The sequence below is a fragment of the Dipodomys spectabilis genome, unplaced genomic scaffold (assembly GCF_019054845.1).
Source record: "Dipodomys spectabilis isolate Male_0828 unplaced genomic scaffold, ASM1905484v1 ptg000329l, whole genome shotgun sequence".
NCBI classification, from domain to species: domain Eukaryota; kingdom Metazoa; phylum Chordata; class Mammalia; order Rodentia; family Heteromyidae; genus Dipodomys; species Dipodomys spectabilis.
Window position 1 is genome coordinate 4,798,836 of NW_024871006.1, and position 26,144 is coordinate 4,824,979.

Below are 26,144 nucleotides of genomic sequence, written 5' to 3' on the forward strand. Positions count from 1 at the left end.
ACCACACAAAAAAGTCAGAGATGGCACTGTGGCTCAAGTAGCAGAGCACTAGCCTTGAGCAAAAAAAAAGCTCAGGGACAGTGCTCAGGCCCAGAGTTCAAGCCCCAGGACCAGCATCAAAACATACTAGATAGCGGCCACCAGGCTCAACCCTTTTCTCTGGAGGAGCTGTGGGATTTGGGTGGCAACACGAACACAGTCTGGCTCTCTCTTCATGTATTCTTGCCCATAACCAGCTGAAAATGCTGACCAGACAAGCCAGCTGGATGGTGATCCAAGCTGACGTCCTTGAGATGAGCACAGCTCCTTGACTGGTGCCCACAATGGGGAAGGCAGGAAGAGCCAACAGTCTAAGCGAGGTGTTGCCGAGTGACTCCCACACCCCAGGAAAGTGGATGGGTGAGGTGACTGTGAAATGCTCCCACCCTAGGGCCAGGAATGTGGTATAGTGGTATAGTGCTTGCCCCTGGGTTCCTCAGTACCACATAAATAGAAAAAGCCGCACGTTGGGCTCGCTCTCTCTCCTACAGAATATCCAATTAACAGTCCACAGTTCTCAGGCCCAGGGGACCATAACTCCCCCAGGAAGGCAATACCTTCAGAAAAAGGGGTACAATCAGTCCCCCTGGGATCTTGCTGAAACTTAAGGATCAGCCTCTAGGTTTCTTGCTGGTCCAAAAGCAGGCAACTGTGTTGCTAGTTCCTCCCTCCACAGCTCCAGCTCTAACTGTAGTACAGAAGAAAAGACTGGCTTGTCAGCTGCTCACCGACCCAGCTGGGATGCCAGGCAGAAGGCAGCGCTTGCAGGAGCTAGCGAGCTGGACAGGCTGGGCAGGCACAGCCCCCTCCAACTTTCCTTGTTGGGGAATGATTCAGTACATGGATGAGACTAAGTGGATGTGCATTTTCAGTCTACCAATATAAAGTTGTTTTCCCTGTACCCTGAGGCTTTGGGGGCTAGGTGGCAGTGGGGTCCCTGGTTGCGAAGAGGAAGGTCTGAGGGACATAAGGCTAAGGTCAAGAGGGTAATTTTTTTTCCTAACAGGTACCAGGATTTGAACTTAGGGCTTTGTGCTTGACTGATGCACTACTACTTGAGCCATGCCCCTAACCTGGCCTTTTCTGGTTACTTTGGAGGTAGAGTTTTGGTGGACTTATCTGTCTAGACTGACTTCAACTTCTGATTCTCCAGATCTTAGCATTCTGAGTAGCTTATAGGTAGCACCGGTGCCCAGCCATGGGGTGTTTGTTTGCTGGCCTCTTTCTCTGGCTCCTAAGCCATACACTGTGAGCCAGGAGCCAGGGAGGCTAAGTTATCAAGAGGTCCTAATGAAGCTGAGTGTTGGTGGCTCATGCCTGTAATCATAGCTACTCAAGAGGCTGAGATCTCTGAGGACTAGGGTTTGAAGCCAAGCCTGGACAGAAAGAGCCAGAAGTGGCAATGTGGCTCAAGTATTAACTCTGAGCAAAAAAGCAGCCCAAGGACAGCACCTAGGCCAAATTCAAGCCCCTCCAAAACACACACACATACACAAAATTGGTGCTGGGCACCAGTGGTTCATGCCTGTAATCCTACAGGCTGAAATCTGAGGATTTTGTTGTGAAGCCAGCCTGGGCAGCAAGTCCATGAAGCTCCTCCTTATCTCCAACTAACCACTGAAAGTAGAGCTGTGGCTCAAGTGGTAAAGTACTAACCTTGAGCAAAAAAGCTTGAGACAATGCAAAAAAAGCTCAAGAGACAGTGCAGTGCCCAGACCCTGAGTTCAAGCCCCAGGACTACAGGGGGAAAAAAAATTCTGGGCTGAGTGTTGGTGGCTAACACTTGTAATCCAATCAAGAGACTAAGATCTGAGGATCATGGTGCAAAGCAGGCCCCCGTAGGTAGGAAAGTCCCTGAGACTCTAATGAACTAGGAAAAAAAAAATGTTGAAGTAGCAGTGTTGCTCAAGTGGTAGAGCACTAGCCTTGGACAGAACAAGTTCAAGGACAGCTCCCCAGGCCAAGTTCAAGCCCCAGGACTCTCCCACCCACCAAAAAAATCAGTGGATTCCCACTGCACATGGACATGCAGTAAGTTGGATAACCATATAATTTGCCAAACCAGGCAGTTAGACATAAACATACAACAATTCCATGGAAATAAACTAGCAGTGTCCTCAGTGACAAGGGCCATGTAAGAACAGTCATCTACCCCACCTAACTGATCAATGTGCTTCCTCCATCCAACACCCTGACTCAGGCTGGGCTCTCCAAATGCTTCAAGTTTGTGAGACAACTCATTTGAATGAAAACCATTAACAAGATGAAAAAATCTGCATTCCAAAACTTTATTTTTATCTCATCCATCATGGGCACAGGATACCTTCAACAGCTCCAACTTTTGCTTTCTTCCTTACAGATTCCAGTCCATTGCCCTTACTCAGGGATATCCTGGAGGGGCAGTCTCCTAGAACCAAAAAAATATTTGTGTTCTGGGTTAAGTGACCTCATGGGAGTGTGGAAGAGCCAAAGTTACACTATTCTTTTATGTAGTAGCTTCCAAGCTACCCTAGAGCCTTCTAACTTCAGGCTGTAGACTGGGGCTAAGGATCAACGGTGTCACCCACTTGGGTTACCAGTTAAATCAGCAAATTCCCATGGTCCTCATCTGTTCACACTGCCTCTTCAGAGCACAGGCCATTCCAACATCTAGGATTTCAGTGTCACTCAGAAGCATGAGGAAATTGTCACAAGTGTTCGCTGTATTGGATTCAATTTTTTTAAACCTACTCTTCTATCCAGCCTATCTTAAGTACTTTTGAATTTGAAACTGACCAAATCTCATTTAAATAAATGCCTTAAGTCAGGTGCCACTGGCTCTTCCCTTTAATCCCAACTAGTCAGAACACTAAAACCTAGAGTTTGAGGCCAGCCCAGGCAGAATAGTTCAAGTGACTCCTATTTCCAATTGGCCAGCAAAAAAACACCATGCTGCCAAGTGTTTCTGAAACAGCAGCTGGCTGTCCTATTGTCTTGACTGTTGTTCACATACTACACTTTTGTGTGGCTCCAGCTATGGACAAGAACCCCCCCCCCCCAATTTAACTGCCCAAATGCTGACATACGCTACCATGCATCATGGCCCATGTAGTAAGCTTGTGTTCTCCTTGCTTAAAACTGGTTTTGTACTGAAAGTAGCTTGGAGACCACAAACTCCCTGCCAGCCTAGGTTACTTTGCACACAGAACCCTAGCCTACCTCAAGGATCCACAAACACATTTGAAACTGGCCCTGACAAGTCTTTTTCTTGTAATAAAATTTAGCTACTTTTTGTTCTTGACACTAAAGGGGCGAGGGCAGGGAGCATGCCACACAGACTACAAATACAGCAGCATCATGGCTTTTGGGCAGCACTGGGGGATCAAACCCAAGGGCTTCATGCTAGTTAAGTGCTCACACCACAGAGATACATCTCAGCCCCTATCATGGCATTTATGAGCGAAGGGCTGTTCAACATGCTAAAATTATCTCTGCGTATAAATGGTTCATCTACCAAGCAAAAAAGCTGAAATCATCTAAGCTCAAACACCAGGATAAATGAACCTAGGGCAATGGGTGTATTAAAAGCTTTATACAGTCAATTTAGTTTTTTGACACTTAGTTGGATAAACAAGTTTATTTGTAAATTTAGTCAACATACATAATTGACCTAAAAACTTCAATAGGATGAATTTGAAAGGCCATCTCTAGAAAAGGGGTTTTCCTAGGACAGTCACCAGAAGTAACCTAACCAAACACCTCGAATCAGCACCGGGCTAATCAGCTGCATCTGCAATGCTCCTCCCCCATTCAGGTTTACACTAAACTCCACAAGGAAAAGAACAAACCTTGGTATTATTTCCTCTAAAGGAGAAAAAAAAATCCTCAAGCCTAGCTTTGAAATCAACCACAACACAAGGAAAAGCTGCACTAACTAGCTTAGATTATAACAGATGCTGGTGCGAATAACTTTTATTCTAGAGCCCTTATAAATAAAATCTCCGTTAGTGTTTGCATTACCAGCTAGAGGGTTAGTTAACATGTGGTAGAATGAGGACTTATGCAAGGTATTAATATGCATACAGCATTAAACTATGAAAACAAGTGCAGTCTAGTTAGGAGAAAACCAACTGGACTCTTAAATTATACACACCTTAATGACAAGACTCCCCACCACTTGTGGATGTAAAACATTTAATTTAAAAATGTTGACACTACAATATATAAAATAGCTATTATAAATGCACATAGTGTATTCTATAGCTGCCAGGTTTACTTTTTTTTTTTTCTTAAGGAAACTGTAAGTTACACTGTGGTTAAGACTTGTATCTTCACCCTTGAAAAAGCCCACATTCTATCACAGTGATGTATGGTCAGACTTAACAGCCCCAATTGTTAAACACTTGGATCAAGTCATAACCAGTTTTATTGCAAAAGGACCCTGTACACATTTATCAATTCTAGTACCTTAATAGCTACCCAACAAGTCATTAACATACAGAAACATGCATCATGAGAAGCAAGAAGTATCACCCATCCCTTCTGCATATTAGCAACTTGTCACTCCTGAGCCCAGTGCGCACCACTGAGATCTGTGAACAGTCACTTTCCCATTCATCCTGAGTGAAAGATGGAATGACTTAAGTACAAATGCAACATATTATAAACAATTTCTTACAAAAAAAGTCACAAATTAAACCAAAGTATTTTACAGAATTTACTACAAAACGCCATAAAAACTGCCTTCACTTAAGCTCTCTCTCCCCGTATCCGGCGAGCCAATTGGATGTCTTTGGGCATGATGGTGACTCTCTTGGCGTGGATGGCACACAGATTGGTATCTTCAAACAAACCCACCAGGTACGCTTCACTAGCCTCCTGTGGAGGACAAGAGCCACACCATTAACTCTGGTCCATGAGAAACCAAACCAGCCCTGGCCCTGGGGCTCCAAAACCCCTTTGTTCCTGTTTACCTGAAGCGCACCGATGGCCGCACTCTGAAACCTCAGGTCCGTTTTAAAATCCTGGGCAATCTCTCTCACCAACCTCTGGAAAGGCAGCTTTCGGATGAGAAGCTCAGTGGATTTCTGATAACGACGAATCTCTCGAAGAGCCACAGTGCCAGGCCTGGAAAGAACAGAGAGCGGCGTTTAAAAAAAAAAAAAAAAGGGAAAAGAAAAAAGAAACAAAAAAAGTGCCCCCGGGAGGGGCAGGCGCAGGGACACAGGCGGCCCGCCGCCAGGCCATTGTTCCCCGCAGCCGTGCCTACCTGTAGCGATGGGGCTTCTTCACCCCGCCGGTAGAGGGCGCGCTTTTCCTGGCAGCCTTGGTGGCCAGCTGCTTGCGGGGGGCCTTCCCACCAGTGGATTTACGAGCAGTCTGCTTGGTTCGGGCCATTTTCTCTCACCTTCGAGAAAGACAACGCGGGAAGTCAAGACTGAGGCCCGAGGACGCTTGGCTCGGCCCCCGTGCTCCGCTCGCGTCCGGGGGTGGGGGTGGGGGTGGGGCGGGGAGGGCCCCGCGCCCGGGCCCGCCAAGCCCGCCCTCCCGCCTCGGCCCGCCGCCGCCGCCGGCCCAGGGCACGGCCGTCCGCCTCCTCCCCCTCCCCTAATGACTCAGGCTCGCGGAGCAGCCGCCTCCCCCGGGCGCGGGGGGGGGGGGGAGGCGGGGAGGAGCCACTTCCCTCCCTCGACGGGCGGAGGCCCGGCTGCCCGGAACCCGGCGTCCGGACCTCTGAATCACCGGGAAAAAAGAAGTCATCGAGGCCGGAAAGAAACCCAGCGGGGAGAGCTTCTGACCTCCCCTCCCCTGTCAGCCGCCGGGAAAGCGGCACCCCACCACCCGACAGTCCGCCTCAACGGCCGCGGCCTGTAAAATCGACGGTGGCCGGAGCCTCAAATCACGAAGAAACCCGGACCCACGAATGCGAACTTACCCAAAGCCGGAGTTTCAGGCCGTTTTTCGGACCACCGCGCCGCCGCTGTTGCCCAGTGAAGAGCTGCAGTTGGCGAGCTGAGGGACGATACCACCCCAACGAACGACCAAACCGCTCTGCGCTCCAAAGCCCCCGGCGCCTCCTCATTTATACTCACGCTTCACGCTGCGTCTCTACGTCATAGAACCCTTATTTGCATACACCAACGACTTTTTCTATTGGCGGGCGCCTTCGCGGACGCTCTGACATCTCCCGACACAAAGGCCGTGCTTCGGCCCTGTTCCCTGATTGGTGAAAACTTAGGTCGCTGATTGGCTGTTAAAGTTGCTTTGTGATTGGACAGATGCAAAGAGGAATGGACAAATCAGAGTTTAGCACTAAGCTGTCCTTCTGATTGGATAAAATGGAGCTATGTTTGGATCCTTCCCTTGGTTCCAAAGCTCTACACTAGAAAGTCAATGCAAATGAATTGCGTTAGTGCCTATCTGGATTAGAGAAACTCAGGATAGGCAGGAGTCTAAGCTTATTTGTATCCAGCTAATACCATGCAGGAGGAGATGCTATTTAAAAGAAAATCTTGTAAATATTTTCCAGTGTGAAATAAAATGTATTCCCTGGCTTATTTTCTTTTCATGACTTAATTTTGATTAAGTACATGGTGTAAGAATAGGAATTTCAGTAATTATGAAATTATATTAAGTACAGCATTTTATATAGAGTGCATATAGTTTTAGCCAAAAAGAAGTTCTTTTGTGGGAGGAATAGCAGAAATAAATGTAAAAATGATTTTGGAAGTTCTTTTTTTGTATGTTTATTTTGGACTATCTTAAAATATTTTGTGACTTTAATATGTTTAAAGTTAAACAGGAAGTTACTTATTTGGCAACAAATTCTTAAATTATGTAACTCAACTGAATATAACAGGAAAGAATGTATGTCCATAGAGAATAAGCAAAAGACAATTAAATGGGTCAGACACCATGGTTCATGCCTTGTAATGCCAGATGCTCATGTGGGGAAAGAGTGGGAAGATCAAGGTTTGAAGCCATCAAGAAGATGGGTGGGGGAAGAAGAGTGGTAACAAGATCCCATCTCCGTCTAGGCAGAGTCAAAAAAGTGAGACTTATCCTGAAAAAGAACTAAAGGGCTGAATATGTGGCTCTAAACGTAGATTCATTTTCTGGCAAATTAAGGACTGGAGTTCAACTCCTAGTACACTAAAACAAACAAACAAACAGCTGACGTTAGTGGCTCATGCCTGTAATCCTAGCTACTGAGCAGGATGGATCAGAGGCTCAAGGTTTAAAGCCATCCTACACAGAAAAATATGGGATACTTCATTTCAATTAACCAGCAAAATGATGGAGGGATGACTCAGTGGTAGAGTATCAGTTGTGAGCAAGCCGATAGAGCCCTAGGCCCTGAGTTTCAGCCCCAGTACTAACACAACACACACACATACCAATCTAAATATGTTTGTATTTAATGACATAAATGGGAGATAGTCTGACTAGAAAATGACAAATGTGTAAAGTGTTAATCTCTGATTTTACCTAAATGTGTATGTTGATTAGATTGCAATTTTCACTTTTCCAGATACTTCATGGATATAATTAAAAAAAAAAAAAAAAAAGCTTAGGGTTAAGGCTGGGTTCTGGTGGCTCATGCCTATAATCCTAGCAACTCAGGAAGTTGAGATCTGAAGATCACAGTTTGAAGCCAGCCTGGGTGGGAAAGTCTGTGAAACTTTTTTTTTTCTTTGGGGGGGGGGGGGGGATCAGTTGTGGGGCCTGAATTCTTGGCCTAGTTACTTTGCTGTCCCTGAGCTCTTCAGCTGAATGAAAATACTCTCCCACTTTGAGCCACAGGGCTACTGCTAGTTTTCTGGTGGTTAATTGGCAGATAAGAATCTCACAGACTTTCCTGCCCTGGCTAACTTTGAACTGCAACCTTCTGATCTCAGCCTCCTGAGTAGCTGGGATTACAGGCTTGAGCCACCAGCAGCAGGCATGTTAAATTCTTATCTCCAATAAACTACTCAGAAAAAGCTGGAAGTGGTGCTTTGTCTCAAGTGGTAGAGAACTAGCCTTGAGCACAAACAGGCTCAGGGATAGTGCTCAGGCTTTGAGTTCAAGTGCTGAGCCAAATAAAAAAATAAAGTAAAATAAAAAGCTTAAGATTAAGACAAGCTAAACAAATCCCAGAAAAGTGAAACAAGCTGGTCTATTTTTCTGCCTCAGTCTCCTCAATGCTGGGATTACAGGTATAACCCATCACCTCCTACTAATGTCTGCAAGTATTCAGGGGAAAAGAATGACTTGGGTAACCAGGATTACATACGGGAGTCTCCAGCAATTGGCTTATTTATTTTTGTTTGTTTGTGGTCCTGGAGAATCAAATCGAGAACCTTTATGTGCTAATTAAGTGTTCCACCACAGACCTACACCCAACCTCTCAGCTGATAATCTAATCAACTTTAATTTCTGCCTTCTCAAAATTTGGAGTAGGGACAAAAATCACAGTTTAATTCACACTGTAACCAAGAAGATAAACCAAGATGGAGGCTCTTGCTAAGTATGCAAAATCTACAAAAAGTTGGCTGGGAATGTGGCTTAGTGGTAGAATGATTACATAGCGTGAAGCCCCGGGGTTCCATTCCTCAGTACCACATAAGCAGAAAGAGCCAAATGGCTGAAATGGTAGAGTGCTAGGCTTCAGCAAAAGAAGCTCAGGGACAGTGCTCAGGTCCCAAGTTCAAGCCCTAGGATTGGCCAAAAAGAAAAAAAAATCATGAAAAGCTAAGAAATGGAACTTTTATTGTTGTGGTGGTCGTGGGGCTTGAACTCTGGGCCTGATTGCTGTCCTTTGGCTCTTCACCTCAAGGCTAGGACTCTACCACCTGAGCCACAGCACCACTTCTAGCTTTTAATGTGGTGCTGTAGAATGAAACCCAGGTCCTCACGCATGTGAGGCATGCACTCTACCACTGAGCCACCTTCCCAGCCCCAAATGGAACTATTTAAACCCACATAGGTATCAAATGTTCTGGGAAGCAGCCAGGGTTGGTTTCTTTCTTTCTTCCCTTCCCTCCCTCTCTCCTCCTTCCCTCGATCCCCCTTCCTCCCTCCCTCCCCCCCCTTCTATTTTGGATTGCTCTTTGGAAGTACAGGCACCTAAACTAACTACACGTATCCTTTTTGTATTTCTTGTGTTTTTAAGTTTTTCTAGGATATCCAGTGACCTGTCATTTCCATGCTTCCAAAGGAAGTACAACTCCACTTCCTGCCCAGTTTTCCTAATTATTAAAGAGAAACTAAAACTTGCTGTAGGAGAAACAAGGTACAGATTTGTATTTATCCATTTAAAGATGATTAGTGGAAACAACTTGTCTCCTTATTTGGTAGTCTTGTAAGGGTTTTCCTTTTCCTAGTAAGTACAATCAAAACAAAAGCAAGCCAGGCAAAAAAGCAAGCAGGGCAGCCGGGCACTGGTGGCTCATGCCTGTCATCCTAGCTACTCAGGAGGCTGAGATCTGAGGATCACAGTTCAAAGCCAGCCCGGGCAGAAAACTCCTTGAGACTCTTATCTCCAATTAACCACCAGAAAACTGGAAGTGGTGCTGCTCAAGTGTTAGAGTGCTCGCCTTGAGCTGAAGAGCGCAGGGATAGCGCCCAACCCCAGAGTTCAAGCCCCATGACCGACCAAAAAAAAAAAAAGCAAGAAGGGCATGGTGGCTCACACCTGTATTCTAATTACTCAGGAGGCTGAGATCTGAGGATCACAGTTTGAAGCCAGCTGGAGCAGGAAAGTCTTTTGAGATTTTTTTCCTCCAATTAAACACCAATGTGGCTCAACTGGTAGAGCACCAGCTTTGAACAAAAAAGCTAAGGGACAACCTCAGGCCCCAAGTTCAAAGCCCCAGTACCAATACAAGTAGAAGAAAAAAAAAAAAAAAGCAAGCAAATATGCCAGGGTTGAGCGGTAGAATGTTTGTCTGAGGTGAGGCCCTGGGTTCGATCCCTAACACTACACAAAGCACAGCATAGTAAATATGACACAGCATAGGTTATTCTCCTACTTTCTGTTCTGTTATCAATTTGCTGAGGAACTTTGTGAAAATTACTTGTTTTCCCTGAGAGTTTTGTTTCTTCTGTAAATTAAACATCTTATCATCTCCTAATTTCACCATTACAAGTTTCGTGTGGAACCCAGTGCTGTGAACTGTATTTCTGCATACTTCGGTAATTCAGGAATAACACATAAACCAATCACTTGAATTTAGATATAGGATTAAAGTAACACACTAGAGCTTCAACTTATCATTTTGGAATTTTGCATCTTTAAGAGGCCCTAGTTGCTAAACAATTGATTTGGCATGATTAGGAAATACTAGTTTCTCAACATTGCAAGCTGACAATTTGGCTTCCCAATGTGACAAGTTACTGGAAACTTAAAAATTAACTTCCCATTCACTCCATCCTCCCTAATTTCATCTAATACAATACTTTCATCTAATAAACCAGTCTGAACAATCCATTTGAAATATTCAATATAGAAAGCAAAGTCAAACCACACGTCTTAAAATACCTACGAAGATCATTTTTGTTGTTATGTGTGTGTTGTTATTTGAAACAGGATCTTCCAAGCTTTGAACTAAGTACCTCAGGCTGGCTTCCAACTTGCAATGCTGCTGAACTTTCCCAATGCCAGGAATTCATTTGAAAGCTACTAGGCTCAGGAATCAAATGCCTACCCCTGGGAAAATTGGCTTACTTTGCGAACAAAACAAAACAAACAAAAACTGCTTGGCTGGTGGAAGGCGGGATAGAGAAAATACTTTCCCAACTTTAAAAAGGCCCTCCTCCTCAAGCCTGGCCTTCCTGGGCACTCTACCACGATGCTTCTCCACACCCTAGTAATTTGCCAGGGTACCTCGGAGTATTCTAGATGGAGATTAAGTTCGTCCTTGGCCGTTCACGTACTGGAAACAAGTTGGTCCGGCCAGGTGTTGAGTTCACTAGGGACGGAAGTGGTGGGGCTCCAGGTTTCAGGGTTGGTAATTGTTAATGACATGCCCGGGCCAAGGCAAGGGAGGGAAACACTGCGGTGCAGCGTAGCTCTTCTTTAGCAAAACTTTTCAATCGGACTTCGGGCAGGCAGGCAGGCTTTCCTTCAGGCCTGTTCGGTGAGCCCTGCCGCAGGGCTGAGGAGAATGTTGGGGGCCCCCCAGAGGCCTAGCAGCCCCCCAGCCCCAAGGTCCAGAGCTAACAACCGCCAGTAATTGGAGCTGCTCTGAGCAGGTATTAGAACTATGCCCAAGCTTGTGACGATCGTTCCGCTGGTAGCGAAAACACACTTGGCACTGTCTCGCAGGAGTCCTCAGGATCTCAGTAGTTCTGGGCCCCTCGTTCTCCAGTGGTTCCAGTTTCAAGGCAGGCAGCCCCCAGCGAAACAGAAAACCGGATGTTAAGAACAGAGGCACTACAATTCCCAGAAGCCATCGCGGCCCCCTCAGCATCCGGGACACTGTCTGCAAGGACCCCTGGGTATTGTAGTTCCGCGCTTTGGCAGCAACCCTCAGCCGACGGTAAAAATTCGACCGAATGGAGGACTACAACACCCAAGAAGCCTTGCTACCGTGCGGGAGGTCTTCACGTTCTCGTGGCGCGGCGCAGGCGCGCTGGGTCCTCGGCGCGGACCGCGCAGACTGAATAATAAAAGGGGAGCGGCGAAGAGGCAGGAAGACAGGACCATGTCGAAGGGCCCCGGGCCCGGCGGCTCCGCAGCTTCCTCCGCGCCCCCGGCCGCTACCGCTCAGGTGCTGCAGGCACAGCCCGAGAAACCGCAGCACTACACGTACGTAGAGCCCCCCCCGCCGCGCGCGCACGCCTGACGTCAGCGGCCAGCGTGAGTCACGCGCGCAGGGAGAGCGCGAGGCGGCCTCTCCCTCCCCCTCCCCCTTTCCTCCTCCGGCCCGGCCCAGACCGGTTCCAACCTGCTGGGGCCGGTCCCAGCCGCTTCCAACTGCCACCAACCTCTGGTCGGGGCGGGTGGGGTGGAGAACTCGGTCCCGGCCGCCGAGTGGGGAAGGCGGGAACTGGGGATGCGGACGCACACTTCTCAGGCCGGGCCTTCGACGTCTGAACTGCTCAGCAGACCACAAAACCCCAGAGCCGGGCTCCATCCGGGCGATAAGACGCCCACGGCGCCACCGAGGCGGGCGCCGCCGAGATCGGCCCCTCGAGCCGCCCGCGGGACGGAGCCCCCGAGCCGTGCGCCCGGGCCGCTTCCTGGGTCCCACGGGCTCGCGGGCTGCCCGGCAGGACCAGCCCTAGCTTGAGTCCAACTCGAGCCGTCGGCTTAAAGGTGACGAGACGGCGATCCCTTTGCAGGCCGCACTGATCCAGCCCCACACCAGCGACTCCCAGGTTGGCGGCCTCCGAGGATGGTCGCAGGCCCACCCAAAATGTGGCCATCTACAGAGGCAGCACCAAATACTGATGCCAAAGGAAGACTAGCCAGGGTGGAAGAACCCTGGAGCTAGAGCTGCATCTGTCCACGTGTTTTCATTTCCTTTCAAGTGTGCACCAAGCACTACTTACAGCTAGGTGCTATTAGGACAGAGAGAGAGAGAGAGGACTAAGATCGTTAGGCCTCCATGCCCCTGGGCTCCTCCTGAGTCCTAAGTGTATTTAACAGGACCGCCCCCCCCCCCCCAAACTGCTGGAGGCTTTGGAACCCCAGGGGATGGACAACCCGCCAGTCGTGATCCAAGAGCAGAAAGCATCTGTTGGGAGTAGAGAGAAAAAGTAGGAGGGGGGTCTTGCTTGTCACAATGGACTCATTGGGAAACAGGCTGAAGGAACATGGATTATCAGAAGTGTATTTTTCTTCGTGGAATTCTCTAGTGTTGGCTGATGTCATTTAAGTTTCTGCAGACTGACTTAAGTTAACTTACATGGCCAGAGTGTTTGTTTTTTTTTTTTGGGGGGGGTGTTTGTTTTTGTTGGTTGTGGGGCTTGAACTCAGGGCCTGGGCACTGTCCCTGAGCTCTTTTGCTCAAGGCTAGCGCTCTACTATGTAGAGCTACAACTCTACTTCCGGATTTTGAATGGTTCATTGGCGATAAAAGTCTCACAGATGTTTCTGCAGGGCTGGTTTGAACCATGATCCTCAGATCTCAGGCTCCTGAATAGCTAGGATTACAGGTGGGAGCCATGGGTGCCTAGCCACATGGCCACTTTTGTTGGTCCTTGAACTCAGGGCACTGTCTTTTAGGCTTTTGTTTTTTGTTTTTTTTTTTCCTCAGAGGCTAACACTCTACCACTTGAGCCACAGCTTCTACCTTTTTGGTGGTAAATTGGAGATGTCTCATGGACTTTCCTTCCTAAGCTGTTTTCCAACCACTGCCAACAGATCTTAACCTCTGGAGTAGCTGGGATTATAGGCTAGTGCTTATTTCTTTTTGTCAGTCATGGGGCTTGAACTTGGGGCTTGGGCTCTCCGTGAGCTTTTTCTCTTAAGCCTAGCACTCTACCACTTTGAGCCAAATTGCCACTTACAGTTTTCTTGTGGTTAATTGGAGCTAAAAGTCTCACAGACTTTCTTGCCCAGGCTGGCTCTGAACTGCAGTCCTCAGGTCTCAACCTCCTGAGTAGCTAGAATTATAAACAAGAGCACCAGTGCCATTTTTCCCCCTGGTTGTGCGTCTTGAGCTCAGGGCCTGGGCGCTGTCCCTCAGCTCTTCAGCTCAAGAAGAACGCTCTGCTACTTAGCCACAGCATTGCCTCCAATTTTCTGGTGGTTAATTGGAGATAAGAATTTCATGGACTACTTTCCTGCCCGGGCTGGCTTTGAACCTTGATCCTCAGATCTCAGCCTCCATAGTAGCTAGGATTGTAGGCGTGAGTCACCACACCCAACACACCTGGCTTTGAGCAAACTAAAGGCAAGCACTGAAGTACATCCCTAGCTCCTAAATTTGTTTGTTGATGTGGGAGTGTTCGAACTCAGCCTTGCTCATGCCACCAAGCCCAAGCTGGTGGACTTTTTTTTTTTTTTCTGATTGTGGGGCTTAAACTCAGGGCATGAGGGCTATCCCTGAGCTCTTTTGCTCAAGGTTAGTACTCTACCACTTTGAACCCCAGTGCCACTTCGTGTTTTCTGGTGGTTAATTGGAGGTGAGTCTCACGGACTTTTCTGCCTGGACTGGTTTGAACTGCTGTCCTCAGATCTCATTCTCCTGAGTAGCTAGAATGATAGGCATGAGCCACGGCCACCTGACTGGATGATGATGATGATTATTTTTTTTTTGGTGTGGGTCTTGGTGGGGCTTGAACTCTGGGCCTGGGCGCTGTCCCTCAGCTTTTTAGCTCAAGGCTAGCACTCAACCACTTGAGCCACAGCGCCACTTCTTGCTTTCTGAGTGGTTTATTGGAGATGAGAGTTTCAAGGACTTTACTGCCCGTCTGGCTTTGAACTGCTATCCTCAGATCTCAGCCTCCATAGTAGTTAGGATTACAGGCGTGAGCCACCGGTGCTGGCCTGGCTGGATTTTTTGTTGTTGTTGTATATTTTTCTTTTGTTGCCATTGAGGTTTGAACATGGGGCCTTAAGCTTTTGCTTGGCTTTTTCACTCAAAGCTGGTGCTGAACAACTTGAGCCACACTTCCACTTTGGGCTTTTTACTGGTTAATTGGGGATAAGCCTCTCACAAGTTGGTGTATTTTTATACCTGATATTTGAAATTATGTGATAACAATAATCCTGAGAAGCTTGTTCTAAAATTGAGTCTCACTCATCATAATGGCAATCTTGACAAAGAGTTGAATCCACAAAAAGTAAAATTTGTTCCTTAGCGTGTCTTGCTCTTGATTCTTGTGCTGCAGTTGAAGCCCTTTTATTCATTGTAGGGTTTGAACTCAGGGCCTTGTGCTTGCTAGGGAGGTCCTTTACCACTTGGGCCAGGCCCCAAGCCCAAGTTTTCCTTTTCTTAAACCCTGAGGATTGTCTATAGCGTAGTTTTAAGGTTTTTCCCCTAAACTGGCTAATAATCTTGCATTAAGGGAAATTAAAATAATCCAGCAAATGTCTGTGGCAGATATCTGTGCTGGACTTGAGAAATCCAATCCTTATTGAGAACAGTTATAACATGGTTTTTAACTTCACGTTATTTGTAACCACTAATTAGTTGTGTGAGAGGTTTCATTTTATATGTTCACACATGCCTACAAAGCACTTGATCAGATTGGCTTCCTTTGTCATCCCTTCAGTTCTTTCTCCCTTTATATCAGCAGGTTTTTTTGTGTGTGTTTTGTTTTGTAGTTTCAAGTATTTGGTTAACACTCAGTAAAATGACAATGTATGTGTGTTAGTATTCTTCCGGTAGAAGAATCCAGTCGAAGAACCATATGACCTCCTTTTACTAGTAATTTCTTTATTTGACAGAAACTTAACTTCAAACCAGCCTTGTTCATACCAAGTCCACCTTTTATATAGAAGGGTTTTATAAAGCAGATTTATGAATGGGAAGTTAGTTACATCCTAGAACATACCAAAAAGTATAGCTAACTTTGGGCTTTTTATGGCATAACAAATATATCCTTAAAATACCTAGTTGTGAGAACGGTGCCAGTGGCTCGTGGCTCCTGCACCGGCCTCTGGTGGCCACTCGAGACTGAGGTCCAAGGATCACAGTTCAGAGCCAGCCTAGGGAGGGAAGACCTTGAGACTGTTATCTCCAGTTAACCACCAAAAAGCCAGAAATGGAGCTGTGGCTCTAAAAGTACACTGTAGCCTTGAGGAAAAAAATCTTAGGAATAGCACCTAGGCCCTGAGTTCAAGCCCCAGGACTGGCACACACACAAAATCTAGTGCTGGGCACACGAGTGCATTCGTGTAACTTCAGAGCTTGGGAGGCGGAGCCAGGAGGATTAACAGTTTGAGATCAGCCTGTGTTCTCCTGTAGTGAGTTCCAGGAGAGCCTAGGTTGCATAATGAGAACTTGTCTCCACAGGGGGGAAAAAAAGTACTTGAGCTAGGCATGGTGGCATATACCTGTATTCTCTCAGCATGGCAGGGCCATCTGTTAGGTTAGAGGCCAGGCTGGCCTATAGTGCTAGACCTTGTCTTTAAAAATACGGAAAAAGTACATCGAGACTACCTTCTAAAATATTGAGGTTTCTTTCACTATATTGACTTTCTAAGAAGTATGCCTCAAAAACAAATACACTTTGGACTCATTGAACTCCTGTTGCAGTTAATTCTCTTTTATGCTTTTTATTGTAAAAATAGTGTACAGAGGGGTTACAGTTACATGAGTAAAGTAATGAGTACATTTCTTATCGAGCCTTGTTACCTCCTCCTTTGTTTTTCCCCTACCATCCTTTTTTTTTTAAATGCCAGTTCTGGGGCTTGAACTCAAGGCCTGAGCACTCTCCCTAAGCTTTTGTTCTTAAGGGTAGTGCTCTACCACTTGAGCCACAGCTCTACTTCCCAGCTTTTTGGGTGGTAAATTTTGGTTTCACATACTTTGCTGCCCAGCGGGCTTTGAACTGTGATCCTCAGATCTCAGCCTACTACATTTTTTTTTTAATATCCTCAAAAGAAAAGGAATTGTATTTCTAGTTTAATGAAAATTTGTTGGATTTTCTGGCCACTAGGATCTTTTTCCTTCCTCCCTCTTCTTCCTCCTCCCTTCCTTCTTCCTTTCTTTCTTTTCTTTTCTTTTCTTTTTTTGTTCCAGTCCTGGGACTTGAACATAGTCTAGGTTCTGTGTCTCAGCTTTTTTGCTCAAGGCTAACACTTAACCACTTGAGCTAGGGTTCTATTTCCAGCTTTTTTTGTGATAAATGACCAGACTTCTTTTTTTCTGGTTCTTGGGCTTGAACGCAAGCCCTCACATTCTCACATAGCTTCTTCACCTAAGACTGGCACTCTACCACTTCTTTCTTTTTGGTGGTTCATTGGAGTCATAGATTTGTCTGCCAAGAGTGGCTTTGAACCAGGATTCTCAGATCTCAGCCTCCTAAGTAGCTGGGATTATAGGCGTGGGCCACTGACACCGAGTTAAGTGCTGGATGCTTCCTCACAGGAGAAAGGATAAATGCTTTGTACCCTTATGTATCTTGGCATATTTTTCTTTTTCATGTTGGCAGTACTAGGGCTTAAATTCAGGGTCTTCTGCTTGCTAGGCAGGTGCTTTACAACTGGAGCTGATACCCAGCCCTAGGCATCTTAATTTAGGACTGTTCCCTAGGCATTATTTAGCAAAGGTAATATAGTAGTGTTCCAGTAGATAGTTATTTTGAGGTAATTTTGTTAGTTTATATGTTATATAAATGTCATGAACTTCACTTGATTGCATCTGTTGTATTTTGGAAAATCCAGGAAGTAAACATGTATTTAAGTCATTATTGCAAATTGCAATACATTTGTAAGTATGTTATTAGAATACAACTTGTTGAACAACAGAAGTCACTGGAAACATTACTTAACAGCCTAGAGAGAATGAGTTAAATTACCAATAATCCTTTCTGGATCTTTGTTACTAATTTTTATCAAATAGAACTAATTTTCTTGAAGGGCAAAAATGAGTCTTTGTAGCTTTCAAGCTCATAAAACCCTCCGTTAATCTGTGTCCATGAGGAGGGTAGACTTTTAAGTTTAATTCCTAGTTGATGTTTGGTATAATCTAAATTAATGGTTAAAGATTTGGTTAATGGTTAAGTTTTTTTGTTTTAATCCAGCTATGTTAGATACTAAAGAAGGCTTCCCCACAGCCCATATGCATCTGCTTTGACTGGTGGTTTCTATCATCCTACAAAGACTGTGACTTATTGGTGAGGGCAGCTGGACAACTCTGAGAGCAACTTAGAAATCCATCTTGGGCACACTCTGTACAGGAGCTCCTCTGGAAATAGCACCCCAGATAAGTGCACAAAGGCAAGACACCCTCGTGGACCTACTACTTCCCGCTTCCAGCACCCTGCTGCCTGAAGGTGAGGTCTCCTTCCTGTGTGTTGTAGAAGCCCTGAGCACATAGGTCATTAGAGCCCCATAGCAGCACACATCTGCAGGCTTTCTTGCTAGACCTTTTTTTCTTTAGGAGAGACTCTAGATCAGATGTGTGATGATAGCCAGGCTGCATTGAGAGCTTACTTTAAATAGTAGACAGGTCTACTGATACTTTGGACAATGTTTGCTTAATGATTACATCTTCTGTTTTGTCGTTGTTTTTTTAATCCATCTTTGCTTGATACTAAAGGAGGTTTTTCTACTCTCCATGTGCATCTTCTGTGTTTTGAAATTACAGCTATGGACAGTTATGGCTAATCGTAGTAGATTGTCTTCCCTTCTTTTAACATCTTGGATGAATTTGAGGCATACTAATATGTTATGTGAAGATGGATACTGAAAGTAAGTTTTTTAGCCAAAATATAAAATAATATTAGCCTACTTGCTAAAAATGCTTTCCTGTTTCTTACCATAAAGACACTCTATAGATCTACCTCTGTAGATCTGCCCTCTCCAGTCATCTTAAAAGACCTGCCTGGGCAGCAGAGATATCTCTGAAGAACAAGTGCACATGATAAGCATGGGATTTATTTTGGGGCAGTAGAAAAATGTTCTGGAGCCGGGCGCTGGTGGCTCACGCCTGTAATCCTAGCTACTCAGGAGGCTGAGATTTGAGGATCGCGGTTCAAAGCCAGCCCGGGCAGGAGAGACCGTGAGACTCCTATCTCCAATAAACCACCAGAAAACCGGAAGTGGCGCTGTAGCTCAAGTGGTAGAGCGCTCGCCTTGAGCTGAAGAGCTGAGGGACAGCGCCCAGGCCCAGAGTTCAAGCCCCACGACCGACAAAAAAAAAAAAAAAAAGAAAAATGTTCTGGAATTGGACAGCAAAGATAAGATCACATTATGGTAAAAATACTGAAAACCACTGACAAGTATACTTTAAAGTGGTGTTTTCATATTTATTATATGTTTAAAGTTTAAAAAAAAATCCAGCCAGCCAGGCACTGGTGGCTAATGCCTATAATCCTAGCTATTCAGGAAGCTGAGATCTAAGTATCATGGTTTGAAGCCAGCTTAGGTAGGAAGTGTGAGACTCTTTATCTCCAATAAACTATCAAAAAAATGGAAGTGGATATGTGGCGTGAGTGGTAGAGCACTCTCTTTGAGCAAAAGAAGCTCAAGGCCCTGAGTTCAAGCCCTAGAATCCATACACACAGAAATCCAGTGCATATGAGACCCTGCTACCTTAGAGGATGTCTGTGACCTTCAGTTCAACATGGGAAAGCCTGTGGTTTGCACAAGAGCTCCTTAGTACTCACTCTTGCAGCCTTCCCAATCAATAGCTTTGCCCTTGCTTATCTGTTCTAGATGAATGTTCCCATATTGAGTCTGTGGACATGACTGATAGGAGAAGTGTAGACTCACAGCAAGTCTGAGAATCCTAGTTGTTGATAATTGTTCTTTGACTCTAAATTTAAAGTCATTATAAGGGAAAAACAATGTCCCCTTAATACTTTATGAAATGAATTGGGGGGGGGGTCTCTTCTTAGAGTGGGTGGAGATGGCAGAGAAAGTTGCTGTCCTAACATGCAAGATTATTCAGCCATTGTAATGATTATTTGGGAGCTCACATGGGCATTTGTTAAGGACAGACTATGTGTTTTAGGCACTCAAGATAATGTGAATGGCTATATAGATATGTTAGTTCTAATAATCACAACAAATTTCATACTTTTCTCTGTAAAATCCCTCAACTTTCACCCCTTTTTTCTTTGCCAGTGTATAGAATTTTGACAGCAGTTTCAAGAGCTGAGAAGGCGAAGATGGAAAGGAATCTAGCGACTTAAAATATGTCCTAGCATTCTCTATGAGGTGACCTTTTCCTGTTGGTGGCTTAATTTACTTAGCAGATAAAGAAGATGCTAAGGCCTGTGACAGTATCATCATGTCATATCTGAGCATATTGAAATGTTTCCTCCCTTTCATTATTCTTTTTATCACAGTTGCCTTTTCGTGTTCAGAAATTGACTCATTTGTTTCCTATTAGTATTTGAAATACCATATGGCCACCATCAGTCCTAACAAAGTGACTGATCACAAGGAGGGGGAAGGCTCTTCCTGTGAGATTATGGCCTATCTGCAGAACTATCCCACTGAAGAGAGGTAGTTATGTTCTGGAAAAAATAAGTTAATAATCCTTTAGCATGGTGTTTTATTACTTAAAAGTAGTTAATAGGTTTTATACCTAAGTTTTTACTACTTTTGGTAAGATTATTTCAATATCTATGTTACTTAAGTGGTGCCACAATTTTGTTATTTTTTTTTTTTGGTCTGGTCGTGGGGCCTGAACTCTGGGCCTGGGCGCTGTCCCTCAGCTCTTCAGCTCAAGGCTAGCGCTCTACCACTTGAGCCACAGTGCCACTTCCGGCTTTTTTCTTTTTTTGCTTATGTGGTGCTGAGGAATCGAACCCAGGGCCTCATACATGTAAGGCAAGCGCTCTACCACCGAGCCACCTTCCCTTGTTATTGTTTTGATACAGGGATTTTCTGTGTAGTCTGGCTTTGAACTCATGATGTTCCTACTTCAGTTTCCCTAATGCTAGGATTAGAGGTATGCACCACCACTCTTGGCTTTTTGTGTGTGTCTCTGAACTGGTGCTTGAACTCAGAGCCTGGGCACTGTCCCTGAGCTTCTTTTGTTCATGGTTAGTACTCTGCCACTTGAGCCACAGCTCCATTTCTAGTTTTTTTTTTGGCAGTTTTGTGTTTTTTTTGGCAGTTTTGTTTTTTTTTTTTGGCAGTTTTGTTGGGGGATAAGAGTCATAAACATTCCTGTCCAGGCTGGCTTCAAACTGCTATCCTCAGATCTCTGCCTCCTGAGTAGCTAGGATTGCAGGCACTAGCCACCAGCACCCAGTAATCAATCCTTCTTTCTTTCCTTACTTCCATTTTTCCTTCTGTGGTGGATATCAAACATTAAAGAGACCTGAGTTGCTTCTCCATGTTTTCTGCATCCATGAAGAGATGCTATGTATCTGGCCTATCCTATTTGGGCTACTTTTTGCTGTGGATCAGCTGTGGATTTTTTTTTTTTGTACTGGTATTGGAACTTGAATTCAGGCCTGAGCTCTGTCCTTTAGCTTTTTCACTCATGGTAGTACCTTCCACTTGGGCCATACCTGCACTTTTGACTTTTTTTTGTTGTTGTGGGACTTGAAGTCTAGGCCAAGGCACTGTCCCTGAGCTCTACCACTTGAGCCACAGGGACCCTTCCAGTTTTCAGGAGATTAATTGGAGATAAGAGTCTCACAGACTTTCCTGCCCGGGCTGGCTTCAAACTATGAAGTGTTGGAGAACCTGTTAGAGCTGAGGTTGGCAGGCTACAGCCTTACATGCCAGACGTAGCCTGCTGCCTGCTTTTCTGTGGTTCATGAGCTGAGAATGTTTCTAATGGGTGTAGATGAGGGGTATTTTATGACTTGGAATTAAACAAATGTTAACAAGTGCACAAATAAAGCTTTATTTGAACCCATACTCATCTGTTTATCTCGTCCAGGCTGAGCACTGCAACCTCAGGTTAGTGGTACTCTCTCCTGGTGTTACTTTGTGTTGGCACTCAGCAGTGCAGTCCAAAACATTTTAGTTATCATATATTATGCTGTACTAAGACACAGTGGAGTGCCCAACTTTTGCTGTGTTTTCAAAATTTGGAAAATAAAAGATAATGAATATTAAAACTAAATCAGTACTTGATTTTTGTTAACAAAGCAGATGAGTGCATTTGATTTAGAAGTATTTTAAGAAAAGAACAGTAATTTTGTAAAGTAGATTAGCAGTATGATAAATTGTAAAAATTGTGACTGAGAGAAAATATGTCTCTTTTTTTGGTAGTACCAGGGCTTGAACTGGCCTGAGTGTGCTGTCCCTTAGCTTTTGGACTCAAGGTTGGCATTCTGTCACACCTCCACTTCTAGCTTTGTTGTTGTTAACTGGAGATGAGAATCTCATGGACTTTCCTGGCTGGGCTGGCTTTGAACTGTGGTCCTCAGATCTCGGCCTTCTGAGGTGCTAGGAGTGCAGGCCTGAGCCACCAGGGCCTGTGTTGACAGACAGGAGTTTGATGTCAGTGCACCTTGTGGACCTTATCTGAGGTCCAGTAAAGGGGGATGGGCAGAAGCAAATGAAGTCTAGTTCCATCACTTGGCTCACCATGCCCAGCCCAGTGCTTCCTCCCAGCCAGGTGTCTTTGCCTCTCCTCCTCCCTGTTGGGAGATAATTAGTAAGAAGACCAACAATGAGCTGTGCACCAGTGGCTTATTCCTGTTATACTAGCTACTCGGGAGGATTAGAACTGGAGAATAATGGTTTGAAGACAGCCTGGGTAGAAAAGTCTTGGAGACTCTTCATTTAACCAGTGAAATGCTGGATTGGAGGCATGGCTCAAGTGTTTCATGGAAAGCCAGGGGTCAGTGGCTCCTGCCTGTCATCCTAGCTACTCAGGAGGCTGAGATCTGAGGATCGTGGTTTCAAAGCCAGCCTGAGCAGGAAACTCAGTGAGACTCTTATCTCCAATAAACCATTCAGAAAACCGGAAGTGGCACTGTGAGGGACAGCGCTCAGGCCCAGAGTTCAAGCCCCACGACTAACTGCCTCCTTCCCCCCCCCCCCCCCCCCCCAAAAAAAAAGTATCATGGACTTTCCTGCCCAGGCTGCCTTTGAACTTTGATCCTTAGATCTCAACCTCCTGAGTAGCTAGCATTGCAGATGTAAGGTACTGGCACCCAGCTTGAATGTTTTTCTTGACCTACTCTGTGCATGTAGGTTATGGAAGACTCCTTCATTTGAAACTCATCTGTTTATTGGCTTATACCCTTGTGTCTGGGAAATGGGAACTTGAAGTTTAGAAGTTTAGTCCTGAGGCCCTACCTCTTCTCAGAAGGGTAAAGGTCAGGGGAGACTGGAGAGTCTCCCCCCTATGCTCAGAATCCAGGGCTTCCTGGGTCTCTGGAGAGCTGATCTCAGCATTCATTTCAATGCCTGAAAAGTAGAAATTTCTAATTGGTTTCTTCTGATTTGGGGAACCCCTGTTAGCGGGAGGGAAAATAGAAAATCAAACAAGCATTTTGGCTCCTAGATAATGGATGTTACAGTTCCATTAATGGCAAGCAATAATAGGCTTATGTTTTTCTCATCCAGCTGTACTGTAGGTTGAAAGTGGGCTTATTTAACTTGCTAGAGTTTGACCACTTCTCTCACAGGGTCTTTTCTGATGCGCTGCCTGCTAAACTGAGTTACCTGCTCTGGAGTTCGTCTCACAAGAGAGTAGCATCTTCTTTTGATGCTCTGTCCAGTGGTGACATCATGAGCCTATTGGTGTTGTCTTTGACTTTTTTCCTTGATGCAGTTGTTTCCAAACTTTGTTTCTAAACCTTGTCTTATTCACAGCACTGTATTGAGTTCTTACAATGAGTTCATTGTAGTTCTCTTTGTTTATTCTCTCAGGCCTACAACGCAGGACTTGATTACCTGCATGTAGCAAAGCATAGACTTTTCTCTCCAACCAGACAAACAAGGAGACAGACAGGAGTCAGGAGAGCACCAGGTTCTGAGGAGCCTTCCAGACTTCTGCCTCATGTCTTAGAATATATCTGGGCCTAATGAAATCTCTGAAGTGCGCCTCCTGTACCCCACCCCTTTCTCATTTCCCTGTCCCAGTTCTGCTACTGCTCCACTCATATCCATACAGATACCTGGAGCTCTTGGAACCAGACAACCTGTTTCTGAACTCATGTAATTTCCTTTATCTGAAACATCCTTTCCCAAGATCTTTCTTTTTTTGGGGGGGGGGATCTGGTTGTGGGGCCTGAACTCTGGGCCTGGGCGCTGTCCCTCAGCTCTTCAGCTCAAGGCTAGCGCTCTACCACTTGAGCCACAGTGCCACTTCCAGCTTTTTTTCTTTTTGCTTATGTGGTGCTGGGGAATCGAACAGGGCCTCATACATGCAAGGCAAGCGCTCTACCACTGAGCCACCTCCTTTTTTTTTTTTTTTTTTTAATTGTGTGTCTCTGAACTCTTTTGCTCAAGGGTAGCATTCTACCACTTGAGACACAGCTCTAATTCCAGCTGTTTTGGTGCTTAATTGGAGATAAGAGTGTGTGCCAATTGCACCCAGCTAAATTTATTTCAGGTTTCCCCCCCCCCCCCAGATCTATTCTAGCACCTCTTTTCCACTAGTACCCCTCTTTCCCTTATATCTTTTTCCCTTGCCTGCATCAGCGATCCTTCCTGTGAGTTCCTAAAGCACTCTGAACAAACCCTTCTTTTTTTTTTTTTTTTTTTGGGGGGTCCGGTTGTGGAACTGAACTCTGGGCCTGGGCGCTGTCCCTCAGCTCTTCAGCTCAAGGCTAGTTTTGAGCCACAGCACCACTTCCGGCTTTTTTCTTTTTGCTTATGTGGTGCTGAGGAATCGAACCCAGGGCCTCAGGCATGCAAGGCAAGCGCTCTACCACTGAGCCACCTTCCCAGCCCAACAAACCCTTCTTAGAACTCTTTCCATACTTGATCAATTCAGGAGCTATTTGTATCTCATGAGGGTGAGAGCTAGAAAGGACCTGTTTATATCTTCATTGCTTCATGCTGTATCCATTAAGTGCTCAATAAATGTGTTGAAGGGAGGGTGGGGGTTGGTTTGGAGCCTTACTGCTCCTTCGCTCCCTGTTTGTACTCAGGAGCATCCATCTCCCTCCATCCCAGACATAGTCACTTCTCCATACTTGGAGGCTGGGGAAATTCCTTAGCATTTTTCTGTTTGTTTGTCGGTCATGAGGCCTGAACTCTAAGCCTGGGCACTGACCCTGAGCTCTTCAGCTCAAGGCTAGCACTCTACCACTTGAGCCACAGTGCCATTTCCAGCTTTTTCTGCTTATGCGGTCCTGAGGAATCGAATCCAGGGCTTCATGCATGCGAAGCAACCACTCTACCACTGAGCCACCTTCTCAGCCCCCCAAGCACTTTTCTTTTTGCTAGTACTGGGGCTTGAACTCAAGGCCTCATGCTTCTACTTGGCTTTTCTGCTCTAGGTTGTATGTACACAGCCTTTGAGCCTTCTGCAGTTTAAAGGCCCCGTAAAGCCATCAGTTACCTGCATTGTTAGGCTTGAGAGAATAAAGATAACCAGACTGACTTCCCATCCCCTGCCAGTGCTCCCTCAATCTAGGAGAACCCTCACTAGAGCATAGGTAATAGAAAAGAAAACCATGGTAGGTCCTGTGGATCTGGGATCCTCCATTGGGCAGAGTTTGAAGGTATTTGTGTGCAACACGCAGGGCAAAGAGATTAATGATAAGCCAGGCGCTGGTGGCTCACACCTGTAATCTTAGCTACTGGGGAGGCAGAGATCTGAGGATTGTGTGGTTCAAAGCCAGCCCAGGCGGGAAAGTCCGTGAGACTCTTACTTCTAACTATGAGAAAACAGGAAGTGGCGCTGTGGCTCAAAGTAGTAGTGTTAGTCCTGGGAAGCCAGCCTGTGGCTGCTTTGAGGGCTGGCTATGGCCCGGCTCACTTATGACTCAGGGACAGCACGTAGGCCCTGAGTTTAAACCTCACAAATAGTCCTGTGTGAAGTGACTGGGGACATTATAGGCTGAGGGAGGTGTTCATTAGCACGCTGTTACGGATTCCCAAACACCTGCCCAGACAGTGCTGGCAGGTGACTGGTCAGCAGTCCAGGGGGCACCTGGTGACCGGGCTTTCTGCTGCAGGGCAGACCTCCCCTAAAGCACCTAAGTGCACATTTCTTCCCTCAGCCCACAGTAGCAGCCCTTTGCATGGTATGCAGGAGCCTCCATAAATCAGCAGGTGGATGTGGGCAGCTGAGAGCTGCAGGAAACACAGGAGGGGCTGTGCCTTTTCCCATGATTAGCAGCTTGGCCTTGGAAACCTCAGGGAGGCCTCAGCCAAGCTGCTGAAGACCGCAGCTGGCCCCCAAACAAACAACCGACTGCTCGAGACCCTCGCGGTCTATAGTTCCTGCCTTCTAGATTGGCTTGAGACCTATGAATGCGAAGGTCTAACATTAGCCCGGGGCCTCTCATGGAACTAGCCCTTAGGCAACTCGGTGGCTGACTTGTTGCTGACACAGCAAGGAATTTCACTCTCTGCTCCTGGCCCGGCGGCT

The 26,144-nt window shown here is 45.9% G+C and overlaps 2 protein-coding genes and 1 long non-coding RNA gene across 5 annotated transcripts in view; 1 reads left to right on the top strand and 2 right to left on the bottom strand.

Moving 5' to 3' along the window:
* Positions 1-2,306: 2,306 nt before the first annotated feature.
* On the bottom strand, positions 2,307-6,078 carry LOC122094939 (histone H3.3A). The gene is made up of 5 exons (XM_042665459.1): positions 5,954-6,078; positions 5,288-5,425; positions 4,992-5,145; positions 4,768-4,896; positions 2,307-2,446 (listed from the first exon to the last, which is right to left on the bottom strand). The coding sequence occupies exons 2-4, from the start codon at positions 5,413-5,415 to the stop codon at positions 4,768-4,770; spliced, it is 411 nt and encodes a 136-aa protein (XP_042521393.1). The 5' UTR covers positions 5,416-5,425; positions 5,954-6,078; the 3' UTR covers positions 2,307-2,446.
* On the bottom strand, positions 3,023-25,579 carry LOC122094940. The gene is made up of 3 exons (XR_006144973.1): positions 25,569-25,579; positions 15,105-15,115; positions 3,023-3,204 (listed from the first exon to the last, which is right to left on the bottom strand). It is a non-coding gene; the product is annotated as an uncharacterized LOC122094940 (long non-coding RNA).
* Positions 11,631-26,144, top strand: part of Unk (unk zinc finger) — a 28,644-nt gene continuing 14,130 nt past the window's right edge. For 2 of the 3 annotated variants that reach the window (XM_042665456.1, XM_042665457.1), the window contains exon 1: positions 11,654-11,809. In XM_042665456.1, the coding sequence (XP_042521390.1) occupies positions 11,706-11,809 (104 nt within the window). In that variant the 5' untranslated portion in view covers positions 11,654-11,705. Of the gene's footprint in view, positions 11,810-26,144 lie in introns of all 3 variants that reach the window. The other variant, XM_042665458.1, reaches the window with a different exon arrangement.